Source organism: Kogia breviceps, chromosome 3 (genome assembly GCF_026419965.1).
Source record: "Kogia breviceps isolate mKogBre1 chromosome 3, mKogBre1 haplotype 1, whole genome shotgun sequence".
NCBI classification, from domain to species: Eukaryota; Metazoa; Chordata; class Mammalia; order Artiodactyla; family Physeteridae; genus Kogia; species Kogia breviceps.
The window spans coordinates 105559851-105575891 of record NC_081312.1 but is presented as its reverse complement, the minus strand read 5'-3'; the positions used below and the strand labels follow the sequence as shown (position 1 = coordinate 105575891).

The following is a 16041-nucleotide window of genomic DNA, read 5'->3' as shown; positions in this document are numbered from 1 at the left end:
GCTTGTGGCCTGTGGCTCTCCTCCAGAGTGAGAGTTCCAGAGACCGTGACCCTCTCATCGACTGCTGTGGCCCCTGTGAACACCCAACACCTGTGGGAGGAAGAGGAGGTTTGCCAGGTAGACGAGGGTAGAGTTGAGGAGTGGGGAGGGGGAGGTCACCTCTAGAATGCATTGAGCAGGTCAAGGTGACAAGGACTGAAAAGGGTCCTATGGTTCTGGCACCAGGGTGGAAGATGGTGGAGGGGGTGAGTCTGAGGTGCAAATGGGAGGAGGAGAAATCTAGATAACGCCTTGGAGAAGTTACACTGAGAAAGGGAGCAGAGATGTGCAGTGGGAACTAGAGGGACCACTTGTCCATGGACGGGTATAATCACTATCTTTAATAGGAGGGAGACCAGAATGTTTTTAGACTAAGGGTCAGGAACCAATGGAGACCAAGGAAAGAGGGGAACACCTAGAGCAAGGTCCTAGGTGAGGAGGACAAGGAGAGAGGAGGGGACACAGAGGCCTGGTGGAAGCCTTTGTCTCTGACCACTGGAAGGTGCCTGCTCCATTGCATTCAGAGGCAGGAGAAACGCATGGGTGCCAGTTACAGATGATTGGTGCACAGGATGGGGGTGTGGGGGACAGGATGTGGTGGTCTGAACTGTCCCTGTCACTGGCAGCAAGGCCAACTGCTGTTAGGGGCAGGGGAGAAATGGAAAGTGGTTGGGTAGGGGCCGGGGGTCGAGCAGTGAGTATAGCTGGGGAGGGAAGTAGGTGAAGCCAGGAGGGGCAGGTAGGTGGGGGAAAGAGGCAGGTGACGAGGCGAGTAAGGAAAATACATAGTGTGATTGTGAACGTTCAGGGAGGGTGGGAAAGACATCAGGGTGTGGTGTGAGAGTGGGGCATCTGATCTTCAGATTTCAGAGTGGGCAGTTGGGGATGACATAGCCTAGGCTGTGGCGGTGAGGGCTGGTGGCTAAAGTGCAGGGAAGTGTCATTAGAGATGAGGAGGTCAAGGAGCTCTGTAGCCACATGCTACATGGGTCCTCCAGGAGGGCAGCAGGGCTTGGGGTGAAGGAGCCAGAAGGGAGCTTCCAGGAATGAGGGAAAGTGCATGTGAGATTGAACAGGGAGAAGGTATGTGAGAAGCAGAAGGCAGGGGGGTGGCTACACAAAGGCTGGCCAGGGGAAGAAAGCAGACCACTACTGTCCTGAGGAACAAGAGGTCGACCAGGTTTAGTGAAGCAGGAGGTGGAGGGTGGGAGTGCTCCTTGACAGGGGCGGGGGCTCCTGGGAGCAAGGGGGGAGGGAGCAGGAAGCCAGAATCAGGGCTGGGGCCACGGAAGGACAGATGGCCTGTGTTTGCAGCAGAGGATGTGAGGCTGGGGCTGGCTGGCCTCCAAGCTCCCAGGGGGCCCCTGCTGAGAGTCTGTGGGCTCCAGCCCCTGGGCCGAATGCTTTGCCTCGCTCCAGGCAAACACACTTGGAAAGGAGTCTGGACATGAGGAATTGAGGGACCCCTGCCCCGCGTGGGAAACAGCTGCCCACTTGGGAAGAGCCTGGGCCTCTCTCCCCACCTGGCTTTGGAGACCCTGGACCCTCGGGAGGCCTCCGTGTCCCTTTTCCTTAGAAGGGCAGGCCTGCCTAGCCCAGGGAACACACCGAAGGGCGCCTCCTCGAGCACAGTTTAGGGACAAGGCAGAAATTCCAGAAATTCCAGATTCTTTGGGGGGCCTTGGGGAACTCAGGTCGGGAGGGGCCTGCTCGGCTCCACCGCCAGAGGGCGCCCTCGGCCCTGTGGGCGGCCAAGCGGCCGTCTGGGGGCGCTACTAGCTCCCTGCCCCAGCTCCGCCCTAGAGCGGTGGGCCGCCGGCACCGAGTGGCCCGCGAGGGCGGGGCCAGGGCGAGGCGAGGCCGAGCCGGGGCTGGAGGGCGGGCCGGGGGCGGGGGAAGGAGCCCGAGGGGCGGGGCGGGGGCCGGCGACTTCTCTCCCTCCCTCCCTTTCTTTCTTTCTCTCTTTCTCGGTCTCTGGTCTTTTCTTTGCCTCCGCTGCCGGCCGAGGGGGCGGGCTCTGCAGCCTTTGTTGCCAGCGGACCGAGCGTAGCCGCCCGCCGGGCCGGAGTCCGGGCCCTGGACGCCGGGAGCTGCACGCAGGTCGGGCATGTCCTGAGCCGGACCCGGGACCGGGCAGCGAGTGGACGAGACGAGAGTGCGCGCGGGATCGCCCGGCGGCCGCCCGGCACCGGCCATGCCCGGCGGCCCGAATCCCCGCAGCCCCGCGCCGCTGCTGCGCCCACTCCTCCTGTTCCTCTGCGCTCTGGCGCCCGGCGCCCACGGATCTGCACCAGGTGGGTGGCCGCCCCGCCCCGGCCGGCCGGCCCTGCCACCCCTCCCCGCTTCCCCAGCCTCGGTTTAGCCCCTTCTCACCTCTGCAAGACCCTGTGCCCGCCAGGCTCTGCCTGGAGCTGTCGCGCCCCCTGGTGTTAGGGACAGGGGTGGGGTTGGAGCCGCGAAACCGCGCCTCCAGGGAGCCTTCCCTAGCCCCCGACTCCGCTACCCACGCTGCCTGTAGCCGGAAAGAGCCTCTTACAAGCTCTTCGGGCTCCACTTTCCCCACCTCGGGTACCGCAGAGCGCGTCTGTCTCTCCCGGGGATCTCTCGTCGGAGGGACTGGACGGAGCGTGGCTTACACGCAATGGATTCAGTTTCTCGCCCTCCTCAGTGCGCCTCGTCTGGAAAGCAGGCTGGCCAGGGCGCTGCGGACGAGGGCTCGGGGTCGCAGGTCTACGCGGTCCCCCGCCGCGCTCCCGCCCCGGCCCCTACCCCCCGCCTCTAGGTGCCTGCGGGCCCTCGGCGGCTCCCCGGGCCGGGTCTCGCGCGGTCCTTGCGCTTCCTGCCTCCCCCTCCCCCAAGTGTGAAGGCGCCTGGAGTGGAGCGGGGAGAAGGAGCTTCTTTCCCCAGCCCTGGGCTTGGCTCTCCCCGCCCCGGCCGACTGGCCTCCGACGAGCCTCTGGCCGGTGTCCAGAATCTTGCTCCGCCGCCGTCCGCCGCGGACCGCCGGGCCACAGAGCTCCTGGAGCGTCCGGAGTAGCCGGCCTGGGAATTTAGGAACAGAGGGTGTAGAGGACCCCTGGCCTGCCGCTCAGGGAGCTTCTGGTCTGATGGGGGCGGGTCGAGTAGTGGGGAGAGCCGTTCTGGCGAGGCAGACGGGAAGGCTTTGTAGGAGAGGAGGGGCCTGAGCTTGGAGGGACTGGAAGGATGGATGAACTTTGGATGGGCTGGAAGGGTGCGTGTTGGGGGTGGGGGTGCATCCCGGCCGGGCTTGGTGGAGGGGGGTGGCTAGATTAGGCCTGCGTGCTGGGCCTGGGAGATACCTGCCTCTCCAGCAGAGGGATTGTGGTTGTGAGGCTAGAAAAGCATATGGGCCGGAACGTAGGAGACATTTAAACCAGATCTTAGAGGTTGGGGAGCAGCTGATGAAGGCAGTGTTTTAGGGAGGAGGCTCCCTATCTAGCAGCAACGTGTAGAGGATAGAGCAAACATCTAATGAGAAATACCATGTGCCAACCTCCCTAGTTCTTATTTCTCATCAGCTCCACAGCAATCCTGCAAGGTGTGTGATGGAAAGTCCTTTTATAAATGAGGGAAGAGGTTCAGAGAGGAGAGTGACCTGCTGGTTTGGACTCCTGGGCTACTTGGGTGAAGCCTGTGTTTTCCTTCTGTCCAGAGCTGGGGACCCATGAGGAAGAACCAGGTGATGGGGATGAGGGAACAGGAAAGTGGTTACCCCAAGGAACTGTCCCTGAGCCTGAACTTGGGTCCAGGCCCCCTGGCAGCTGTGGGAGAAAAGTGGAGGGGGGGAGTCCCCTGTGGTCAGGGTCCCGTTTACTTCTACTGCAGACCAGACACATGTATGAGCATGCCCATTTTGTTAAATGGGGATAAAGGTATCTACCTCCAAGGGTTTTTGTGAGAATTAAGTGAGATGCTAAATGTGATTGTTTTGCACAGAGCAGAGAGCCTACCACGTGGTGGCCGTGATTTTTGTTAATCTGCCAGGCAGACCCAGTAAGATCAGGGAGTCCTTGGTGTGTCCTGTTACTTGAACCTGCCATTTGGGGTAGAGCCAAGGCAGGCACCCCTCCTATCTAATCTGGGTCCCCCTTCAAGGTGAGTGTCTTTCTCTAGAATTCCCATTGATACGTAGCATGGGGCTCTCCCCAGTCAACTCCTGCTCAGGATCCCTGATCCTGAGGCTGCTGAGCTCTGTCATTTTCTTTGGATTTGCCTGGGGGATGTAGACCGCGGCCCCTGCCCACGGAATGCTACCTTCTTTCAGGTCAGAGAACTTATCTTGAGCTCACTTTTAGGAAAATGTGACAAACCAAGGACGTGTTGGGATTGCTAGGACTGGGACGGGGCCATCAAAACACTGTATCACACATGTGAGCTCTGTGTATGCACACATGTGCTTGCAGGCAAGTGAGGACAGACTTGAGGAGGGTGTGTGTGTCACACACACACGCGCACACACACATACACACACACACCCTGGTTATTTTTTCTCTTTGGCATGAACTGTGGGTCATTTGAAGGGCTGGATTGTAACTCAGGTACTCGATAAGGAGGTGAGGGTAAACACCATGTTGGCATTTCTTTGGAAAAAGCTCCAAAGTGACAGTTCTGTCACCTAGGGGTGATATCCAAAGTATTCAACACCCATTGTGGCAGGAACTCAGTCCAATCACACCCTGGCGGGACAGTCACCCATAAACCACTAGTAGTCCCAACTCCCATCCTGCTGTAGCTTTAGCTCTGCTGGCTCAGCTCTGATGCACCCACAAACCAGAGACTGGAACCTGCAATTACCCTTTGCTGGCACTGGGTGGTGGTAGGTTCAGCCACCACTGTCTCTACCAGGGGTCAGCTGTCGGACACGTTGAAAGAGTTGTTTATTTTTTAACTCACTCTGTCCTCATTTAAAAATATTTTAATGGGGGCTTCCCTGGTGGCGCAGTGGTTGCAGGGGACACGGGTTCGTGCCCCTGTCCGGGAAGATCCCACATGCCGCAGAGCGGCTGGGCCCGTGAGCCATGGCCGCTGAGCCTGCACGTCCGGAGCCTGTGCTCCGCAACGGGAGAGGCCACAACAGTGAGAGGCCCACGTAACACACACACACACACACACACACACACACACACACACACACACACACAATATATATATATATATATATATTATTTTTAATGGCAAAACAATACAAACTGACTATTGAAAATGAATGCAGAACAAAACACAAGAAGATGAAAATTATTGCAGTAAAAGTGGTAACATCCTGTAAGTATTTTTAAATTTTTGATTAAAAAATATTTTATTACACCATTAGGCAAAGAGATAAAACAGGTTTTTAAAGAAATAGCTAAGTATACTTTAGAACTTCTCTTGCTAATTTTCAATCATAATTTAGTTCACATTTGCTATATGTTATCTACTGTACTAAGCACTTATGTATTAACTCATTGAATTCTTACATAACTTAAGGTACGATTATTATCATACCCATTTTACAGATGGAGGAACTGAGACTGTGTGGTTGAGTAATTTACCCATGGCCTCACAACTGTAGGTGGCAGAGCTACAAATTCAAACCCAGGTACTCTGTCTCTAGAGCACATTAATTCTAATGCCTTTCACCTGCAGCATATTTCTACTTAGCCGCATTACATTTTTGAACTAAAGAGGATGCTTCTTTATAACGCACTTGAATTTCTGTCTTGCAATAATTTCCCAAGGTCTAGAGCAGGACTTCTCAACAGGACTGCATAACCCCGAGGTCATGGATCCCTCCCCAGGGACACTGTTGAGCTCTTGGAGCCATTTCTCCCCAGTGGTTCCAATTCCCCAGCCACATACATACTACCCTCTCCCACCCACACACGTTTGAGGACACTGCTGGTGCCTAGAAGTATGCCATGTAGCTTTCGTTTTTCTGGTATACTGAGCACTTCATGGCGGTTAGCATCAGCACCTGCAGACCTTCAGTTTGTCTTTAGCAGCCTTGGCTGTGATGGTTCATGCCCGGGGAACTGCTGTTAATACTCTTTTAAAACAAAGCCGTGGAGTGTGGCTGTTGTCTTATTCTCCGTCTGTTTGCCCTGTGACCCTCCTTAAGTTTTCTGACCTGGATTCTCTGAGCAGATGAGGAAACTGAGGCTCAGCAAGATTAAGTGACTGTCTAAGCCCCACAACTATTAAGTGGCCAAGTTGGCACCTGAACCTGGGTCTTCCTATGTTTAAAGCCCATACTTTTGACAGTGCATTATTTTGTCACTCCATTGTCTCTCATTTCACAAAACACACACCTGGGCCAAGCTTCTTACTGCTTGTTCCCCTCACCCCTGGCTTTTTCCTACTTCTCTGGGGGTCTACCACATGGTGTCTACCACCAAGGTGCCCTCCTCGTCTTCACGCTTAAATATGTACCTGTATGTCAAGGGACATTTCACATGTGCCCCTTTAACGAAGATTTTCTTCATCCCCGTCCATCTGTGGGGTATCCCCTCCCCTCTCTTGGACCTTCTCGGCACTGTGCCAGGGGTAAGGGTCACGAGTGCCCTGTACCCATTTCTCTATTCTGAGGGATGGACCAGGCAGGTAACATAACAAGGCTGATGGGAAGACATTTTTCTCAAAACATGGGGCCTCTTGGCCCATCTCTTGTTTTCCCATTTTTGTGAGAGATTCAGTTCTTTACTGAATGAAAGACAATACAAGTGTGAAGCTGAGGGCAACCTATATTTAGCTACAGTGTTGAGAACACCATAGAGAGTGGTAGAGACTGAGGCAGATAGGGGAGCACAGGCCCCCTCTAAAGGGCCACTTTTGACAAGTGTGAATTTAGGCCTGACATGGATGGATGATAAGACTATAAGCTGAAAATGGAGATTTTTATACAAAATTATGTGATTTTTTTAAACACTCGCAACAGATTAAATACTTTCCAACATTTTTGCCAGCCCAACAAACCACGCCACACCCCCCCTCCCAAATCAATACACTGACAAACAAAAAACCAAGTCTGCCGGCTGTGGTTGTGGAGTTGCCATCCCAAATGCCCTTATTAGGATGTCGGAGCAAGAAGTCTCCTTCAATTATCCAGCCCAGTGGCTTCCAAATGCCAGCCCTGAAATGGTTACAACAGAATACCCAGAAGGTTTAGAAAAATACAGAAAAAAATACAGATTCTGGAACCTCAGAGCCCTGGATCTATGGAATCAGAATCTCTGGGCTGGGTCCTGGACAGCTGCAGTTTTTCAGAGCTCTCCAGGTACTGCTGATGTTCAGCCAGGTTCACTTCCAGTGAGGAATTTCCTAACTTCCCTGATGATCACAGTCCCCTGAGGCTCTTGGTAAAAACACAGCTTCCAATGGACTTGACACGGGGAGGGGGAAGGGTAAGCTGGGACGAAGTGAGAGAGTGGCATGGACATATATACACTACCAAACGTAAAATAGATAGCTGGTGGGAAGCAGCTGCATGGCACAGGGAGATCAGCTCGGTGCTTTGTGACCACCTAGAGGCGTGGGATAGGGAGGGTGGGAGGGAGGGAGACGCAAGAGGGAGAAGATGTGGGGATATATGTATATGTATAGCTGATTCACTTTATTATACAGCAGAAACTAACACACCATTGTAAAGCAATTATACTCCAATAAAGATGTTAAAAAAATTTTTTTTTCAACGCCACAGCTTCCCAGTCCTGTTTCCTGGAGATGCTGATTCAGTGGGTCTGGGGCAGGGCCTGGGAATTTGTTTTTAACAAATTCTCATCTGAGATGTCTGGAAAATCCTTGCACTGGTGACCTCCTGAAACTCAGAGACAGAAAATTTGTCCAGAGCCACACGGCAAGTCACCCCAGCCCATCCTGCCTCGCTCGGAGCATGCTCTTAGAGGACCATGCCCTGATGGCTGGCCTGCTGGGGCAGTTGTGGGCCGCGGGGGATGTCCTCAGCGGGGGGGCACACCACTGGCGTGTGCAGGGCACTTTACACGTGGTTTGACAGGAGACAAATTGGAGGGCAGTTTGGGTTTCTGCGGCCTGGCCTGGATGGAGCTTCAGGCTGGGCTTGGCTTCCCTTCCAGCCCCAGCAGTGGCCACACAGAGAGCCCTGTGGGACAGCTTCAGGGCACTCAGGCATCCTTGTGGCCTCGAGGGGTTATTGTCACGAGCAGCCAGGATCCCAGGAGCTGAGCATAAAGCCAGTTGATCTGGGCAGGACCTGATACTGCGAGACACCTCACATGGGCCAGTTTCCTACTTGTACCTCAGAGCCTGGGAACTGCAGAGAAGGAAAAGGGGGAACAAGAGCATCAGTCCTGGGGTTCCTGCCCACCCCCAGCAGTGGTGCTCTTATGTGTCCACATGAGATTTCTTTTTTCTTTTTTTTTTTTTTTTTTTTTTGGTGGTACACAGGCCTCTCACTGCTGTGGCATCTCCCGTTGTGGAGCACAGGCTCAGTGGCCATGGCTCATGGGCCCAGCCGCTACGCGGCATGTGGGATCTTCCCAGACCAGGGTCCCCTGCGTCGGCAGTCAGACTCTCAACCACTGTGCCACCAGGGAAGCCCCACATGAGATTTCTTTTGAAGACTAGGTCTGGTGGCCAAAATAGTTTGAAAAACTTGATCTGGTCCAACTCCTTATGTTGGTGAAGGGGTAAACTGAGGCCCAGCAAGGGACGGACTGCTGAGTGTAGAACGATGTTACTGAGAGATTGAAGCCATTTGGGAGACTTTATTACTCTTGCTGTGTGACTTTAAGCCAGTCTCTGCACTTCTTTGAATGTCTCTTTGCTTTCTCCAGAAGCAATCTGGGACTCTACTGCAGGTGTCCTAACCTGGATCTGCAGCCATAGAGACCTGGGTAGAATTCAGAGGATCCATGACCTTGGATGGGAATATATTACATCTTTAATTTTTGTAACCTTGAAGTGAAATGTAGCATTTCCTTCAATTATATATATTAGCAACAAATCACAATAGTGTTGGCAGTATCTGTGATTTTGCTACCAATAGGAAAAGCAAAATATTTTATTTCAATACAGTTTCAGGTATCTTGAAATAAGGTTGACATTTATCTGTACTTCTAAATCACCATAGTTGTTAAATTTGCCATTAGATCTTGTTTAGTGCATTAGTAAAGGAGCACATAATTTCACATCTACTTTTTAAATTATTTTGACAACTGTATTTCAATCTAATCAATTTCCTTGGTATTTCTTGGGTGTATTTAATCTTATACATTTTTTAAAAAAATATTTATTTATTTATTGTATGTATGTATGTATTTATTTATTTTGGCTGTGCCAGGTCTTAGTTACGGCACTTGGGATCTTCGTTGCATCATGTGGAGTTCTTAGTTGCGGCATGCATGCGGGATCTAGTTCCCCAACCAGGGATCGAACCCGGGCCCCCTGCATTGGGAGCATGGAGTCTTACCCACTGGACCACCAGGGAAGTCCCTAATCTTATACATTTAAACACATTTTTCTGAGAAGGAGTCCATGGCAAAAAAAAGGTTAAGAATGAAGCCTTACTGGGAAATCCAAGCAGACAGAATGACTAGGAGAGGATTCTGCAAATGGCAAGGGCCTGAGCAGAAGTCTGCAGAAGTTTTGCAGCCCTGGAAACTTTTCATTCAAACTCTTAAAGAAATAAACTAGAGCTCCTCTGCTGAAGTGGTAGTGATGAGGGGCTAGGGAGCCTGACCTGGGTGGTCCTTCTCTGACTCCCCATCTCAGGAGACCTGGAGATGTGTGCAGAACCCTCAGTCACTCAAAAAAAAAATCCATTAGGCTAATAGTCATACTAATAATCATACTTGCCATCATGTTCAGTCAATGGGTCAGGCACTGCTATATGTGGAGCAGTTCAGTTCATTTAATCCTCAGCTCCCAAAGTGTAAGTAATTCTCCCCATTCTACAGATTTTACACAAATATTTACTAAGAAACTACTAGTTTCCAGATACTCTGGCACTTAAACTCTTCAGCAAAGACTATGAAGATTCTTGCCCTCCTAGAGTTCACACTGGGAGGAGATGGAGAAAAAAATAGGAAGAAGAATGAAGATGTTAAGTGATACAGTATGTCAGAAGTGCTATGGGGAAAAATAAAGCAGGGAAGGGGGAATAGGGAGAGCCAGGGAGTTGCAATTTTAAAATAAAGCGAGGAGAGCTTTGAGGAAGGACTTGAAAAGAAGTGAGGGGTTTAGTCAGGTGGAACACTGAGGGAAGCGTGTTCCCGGTGGAGGGAATAGCAAAGCGAAATTCTGAGGCAGGAGCATGTCTGACTTTGAGGAACAGCAAGGAGGCCAGTGGCCCAGTGGAGGGAACTCGGGAAGTGCAGCAGAGATGAGACTGGAGCGGTAACCTTGCCTAAAGCCTTGCAGGCCATCGCCATACTCTATCTTCTGCTGTGTGTGAGCTGGAAGCCACTGCAGGGTTTTGAGCAGAGGAGGGCCATGATCTGACTGATATGGAACGAATCCCTGTGACTGATACGCTGAAAGAAGACTAGGGGAGAGGGATGCCAAACGGGCAATAGCGGAAGCAGGGAAACCTGTTGAGAGGTTATCCCGATAACCTAGATGGAGCCAGCGAGGCACGGATAGGTGAAATAGCACAGGTGGTGGGTGTTTGAGTCCCGGCACTCAGACTTCAGCCGCCCTCTCGGCCGCTCCCCCCTCCAGTCCGGCTCTTCTCCCTGCAGAGCACGCCGCCGAGGGCCGGGCAGCGTTGGACATCGTGCACCCGGTGCGCGTGGATGCGGGGGGCTCCTTCCTGTCCTACGAGCTGTGGCCGCGCGCGCTGCGTAAGAGGGACGTATCCGCGCGCCCCGCCGCACCCGCCTTCTACGAGCTGCAGTACCGCGGCCGCGAGCTGCGCTTCAACCTGACAGCCAATTCGCACCTGCTGGCGCCCGGCTTCGTGAGCGAGACTCGGCGGCGCGGCGGTCTGGGCCGCGCGCACATTCGGGCCCGCGCCCCCGCCTGCCACCTGCTCGGCGACGTGCAGGACCCTGAGCTCGAGGGCGGCCTGGCAGCCATCAGCGCCTGCGACGGCCTGGTGAGTGTGTGCAGGGTGCACAGGCGGGACGCAGGGCTGCCCCCGGCCTGGTCACGGACCTGCCTGCTGACTTCGGCCTGTTGGCTTTTCCTCTCCCAGCCTCAGTATTCCACCTGTAAAACGGGGTGGACAACGCAGGCCTCTTTGTTCTCTAGCGGTTCTCAAACTTTAATGTGAGCCAGAGTCACCCAGGCCTTGTTAAAAATCCAGTGTACCATAGGGTGGGGGGGGCGGGTAGCAAAATTTGAACTTCTGGCAATTTCTCAGATAGTGTTGAAGCTGCAGGTCCAGACACCCCACTTTGAGAACCACTGTTTGTGGTGTGTGTAGACTAACTTAGAAAGCAGCTGAATTCCTCTTCTTTGGGGGATCAGTTATGACTCTGTTTCCCTCCGCGCCCCCCCCTCCCCCCGCTTTAGGCTGCTCTTCTCCAGGAGAGGCTTCCTCACCTTTACCTTGACTCAGGGGGTGATGAGGCAGCCTCGCTGGAGAGCAGGCCTCAACCTCCAGGTTTTTCTGGGTTGAGGTAATGCTGGCTACTGCCTGCAGCCCTAATTGCCTCCCTCTGCTTGAGTGTCCAGTTAAAGCAGCTCTTTTCCAAGCAGGAGAGGGCCCCTTTCTGCTCCCAGCTCCCAAGCGTGGGGTGTGGGAGGAGTTGGGGGTTGCACATTCTCAGCCATCCACTGTTGGTGTGGGGAGCCTCAGCTCAGATTGCTCAGGAAAAGCCATGGGCTGTGGCAGGGCAGGGCCTAATGACAGCCCACCTCACAGACTCTAGGGTATCTGGGCCTTTGAGAGCCCATATGCCTGGGAAAGTCTCTCATTTACCCAGTCTGTGCTCCTCCCTTTCCATACAGTTAATTAATCTTGTTGAGCCTGAGCGACAGGTGCATCATTCCCGTTTTACAAATGAGGAAGCAGGCTCGGAGAAGAACTTGCCCAAGGTCACCCAGTTATCCAGTGGTGGAGTCTGCATTCAACCCAGGCCTCCAACCCCTAGAGCCCCTGATGCATTGTCTAGTGCTCCAGGTTCTCTGGCCCTGAGTGACACAACTGGCCGACTTGGAGCCAGTGAGGGAGGTCCAAGGGAGGTAAAACCTTCCGTGTTGGAGTCCTGAACTTCCCCAGGAGGTGGTGGGCTGCTCAAAGATACTTACCAAGGCCCCTCCTTCCTCTGGCCTCTCTGGATACCAGCAGACATGACCAAGACATCCCTGCCAGCTTTCCTTCTCTGGCAGACCCTGGGACCGGGGACGAGGTTGTCCTCGTGGCAGTGGGCATCTCTGTGGCCATCTTGTTAGATTTGGAAGCAGACCCATTTCTTTCTTTCTTTTGTTGATCAAATTTATTTCCTTTTATTGAGATATCATTGAAATATTAGTTTCAGACAACAATTTGACACCTATGTGTTGTGAAATGATCACAATAAGTCTAGTTACAAATTTATGTACATATAGTTTTTTCTTGTGATGAGAACTTTTAAGATCTTTCTTAGCAACTGCCAAATACACGATACAGTATTATTAACTATAGTCACCATGCTGTACATTACATCCCCAGAACTTTTTTTTTCTTCTTGATGTTAAGCTTTTAATTGTAACTCCTGCTTTTCTTTGGGGATGCAGGAGATGCAGACCCACTTCTTGCTTCTTATGGGCTAAGGGGGTAAGGTGGGTGTATGGAGCAGCTTCCTAGGCTGGTGGCTTCTGAGCTTAGCCTAGAAGCCTTTGGCTGGGTGAAGCTATAAGGAAGGACATTCCAGGCAGAGGGTACAAAGTGAACAAAGCCTCAGAGGGAGGAAAGCACAGTGTGTCGGGGTCAGTTGGGGTGGTGGGCTCCGCTGGGCAGGACAGACCTCTGGGATGGGTGGGAAGAGCAGCTGAGTGCCAGCCCTCCCCAAGTGACCCTGGTGCTTCTTTCCTAGAAAGGTGTGTTCCAGCTCTCCAATGAGGACTACTTCATTGAGCCCCTGGATGGTGTCCCAGCGCACCCTGGCCGCGCCCAGCCGCACGTGGTATACAAGCGCCAAGCCCCTGAGAGGTGGGCAGAGCCGGGGGACCCCAGGGCTCCAGGCACCTGTGGGGTGAAAGGTATGCTTCTCTCCTACCAGCTCTGGGGTAGGGGATGGGTCTGGGGGCATGGAGTGGCCTTCTAGAAACCTCTGTCAACACCTCCATGCCCAGGTCCTGTTGGACCAAAGGGACACAGACTGACAGACACATCATCATAGCCTGTGCCCTCCAAATGTGCCACGGGCCTGAGGCCTCTTCCTGTCAGGCCTGCCCCAGCTCATGCCCTGGACTGGCTCCTCTCACTGTCGGCTCATCCGTCTCCCCACCTCAGGGCTCCGTCTCCGTCTCTCCCTGCCCCTCCCCACTCACTGCCTGGGGCACCTCCAGCTGTGCCAACTATCCTTCGAGTGTCCAGGCGAGGCTGGGCCATACCCAGCCCCAGCAGGACAGCTAGCCAGGAACCTCCCTCCCCTCCCCACTCTGGTCCCACCCCAGGATAACTAACTTCCATTTTGGAGACCTAGAGTGTGGCACCCAGCACCTCTTCTGCAGAGTGGCCACAGTCAGTGCTGGCCAGTCCCTGTAAGGAGCTGCCTGCTAAGGGCTGCTGGGGTTTGGGGACTACTCCAACTTCACAAGCTGCCCACAGCTCAAGGACTCTCTTTGCTGGAACAGATATCCAAAGAGGCATGCTTCTCGCCCTCAATTTCCCCAGCTTCATAGATGTGCTTCCTCTTCTGATCTGAGGTCAGCCTGGGTCAGTGGGGCAGGTCTCCAGTGGGGTCAGCTGGTTGGGGTCTTGGTCAGCCTCCCCAGCCTGGGGGTTAGGCTAGGGGATCTGCATGTGCTGGGATGTACTTACCCCCAGCGAGGGAGGGATCAGCATGAGGAGATAGGGGCTTAGGAGCTTGCCTCACGGACACAGTGCTTTACTGTGTTCATATCCACCATTTCATTAGCCCCCCTGAAGTCACTCTGTGAGGCTGATCAACTTAACTATTTATAGTCAGGCATCCCCCAGGATCAGAGAAGGGAAGTGACCAGGTCAGGGTCACACAGCACAGGTCTGCAGCAAAGCCATGATGGGAGTCCAGGCCTTTTACCTATGACCCCAGCACTGTTCCCACTGACCCAGAGAGAGCTCACTGGGGAAAGGCCCTTGAGACGTGTGCCCTGGGCCAGTCTACTGGCAGCTAACCCACAGCCCGCCTGGGGCCCACAGAGTCTCCGGAGCTGGAGCCCCGGCGGGAGCATTGGGAGCAGCGGCAGCAGTGGCGGCGGCAGCGGCCGAGGCGTCTACACCAGCGATCGGTCAGCAAAGAGAAGTGGGTGGAGACCCTGGTGGTAGCCGATGCTAAAATGGTGGAGTACCACGGGCAGCCAGATGTCGAGAGCTACGTGCTGACCATCATGAACATGGTGAGGCTGCTGTGGGCGGTGCCTGGGGGGTGGTGAGGGCTGCCAGGGGATGGTGGTTGAGGTACAAAGGGTGGGTGTACCCCAGGCCCCAACAGGAGGTATAGACTTCTAGCTCCTAAGCCCAGGAGGGGATGGGAGGCCCCACAGGGAGTCACTAGGAGAGAGCCTGGACAGAGGTGGGGGCCTTTGGGGTGGCTGTGAGGACACCACTCAGTGCCATTCCACCCCATTGGCTCAGCAGCCTCCACCCGCTGCCAGGACCAGAGCTGGGGGAGGGGAGGCTGAGGGAGCTCGCTCGTAGCCTGGTTGACCCATCCACACCACTCTGAGCAAACCTCCCTCCTCTGTGCCGGGACCTGTGCTGGTCGCTGGGAACACGGAAATGACCAATCAGACCAGCCCCTGCCTGAGACCTCGGCACACAGTAGAGTTAGAAGGATCTGTACAGTTCTACTAGCTGGTGACCTTGGGCAGGCCACATTACCTATCTTAGCCTCAGCTTGCTCACCTGTGAACTGGAGATGACAATAGTACCTCACAGCATTGGTATACTGCTCTTGATGCCACGGGACAGTTGACGTAAGTCGGCCCCGGGAGGGTGAGTGACTTGCCCAGGTCACAAGCAAGGCAAGACAGAAGCCCGGTCTCCCAGGTCCCACCTGGGGCACTGTGGCAGGTTGGAGCTGGTGATTCCTGCTCCTATAGTGTCAGCCAGTCCCTCCCTGCTGTTGCCCTGGGTGTGCAGGTGGGAGGCCTCAGGCAGCCAAGCTGCTTCCTTCGGCCCCTGGGAGAAAAGATCTCTGCCTTTGGCATTCTTAGCAGGCCACCCACTGAACAACACTGTTTTCCTCCTGGGCTGGGTGACTGAGAACAGGACGGGGGGGGGGGGGTGTGTGCTCTGCAGCTGAGGTGGCCAGTGTCATGTGCTGTGACTTCCGCCCGTGCCAGCCTTACACCCCCTGAAACATTAAAGGAAGTGCGCTCTGGATCATCGAAGGTCTGGCCACCCCTTTTATTGCCATGAAGCCTGGGGTCAGAGAAGGAAAGGGGCACCGTCTGTGGCCACCATGCCCCCACTGCTTCAGTCAGCATTGGCAAGCTCAGCTCTGGGCCGGTTCCTGCCCGACTTGGCCACCCATGTTGGCTCCCTCTTCCTTATGGAATAAAGGTCATAGCCTTCTGCCTGGCACTTGAGGGCTCTAAGACCCAGCCAAGCTTCCATTTAGCCTTGTCTGCCCAGGGAGACAAACCACTAAAGTCCAGGGTTCAGGAGGAACTGTTGCTGGACAGTGGGGCCTGGCTTCTGGGCTCGGGGTGGGCAAGGTCAGGTTCCCAGGCCATGAGATCCTCCACTCAGGGGCTCAGCCTGAAGGAGGCCCAGGAGCTTGGCTGGAGCCACCAATGGTTAGCTGGGTTTATTTGCCTCATTTTTTCTGAGCGTTCCGTGTGGGCAGGTACTGAGCCCTCCAGGCTCCCCCGAGACATCCCCTGTGTGCCAGG

The 16041-nt window shown here is 54.2% G+C and overlaps 1 protein-coding gene across 6 annotated transcripts in view; it reads left to right on the top strand.

Annotated features, from left to right (window-relative positions):
* The first annotated feature begins 2015 nt into the window (after window positions 1-2015).
* The window catches only part of ADAMTS7 (ADAM metallopeptidase with thrombospondin type 1 motif 7), a 55821-nt gene continuing 41795 nt past the window's right edge, over window positions 2016-16041 (top strand). For 5 of the 6 annotated variants that reach the window (XM_067029449.1, XM_067029447.1, XM_067029446.1 and 2 more), the window contains exons 1-4: window positions 2224-2333; window positions 10755-11110; window positions 13035-13200; window positions 14345-14541. In XM_067029449.1, coding sequence (XP_066885550.1) covers window positions 2234-2333; window positions 10755-11110; window positions 13035-13200; window positions 14345-14541 — 819 coding nt within the window. In that variant the 5' untranslated portion in view covers window positions 2224-2233. Of the gene's footprint in view, window positions 2334-10754; window positions 11111-13034; window positions 13201-14344; window positions 14542-16041 lie in introns of all 6 variants that reach the window. The other variant, XM_059056994.2, reaches the window with a different exon arrangement.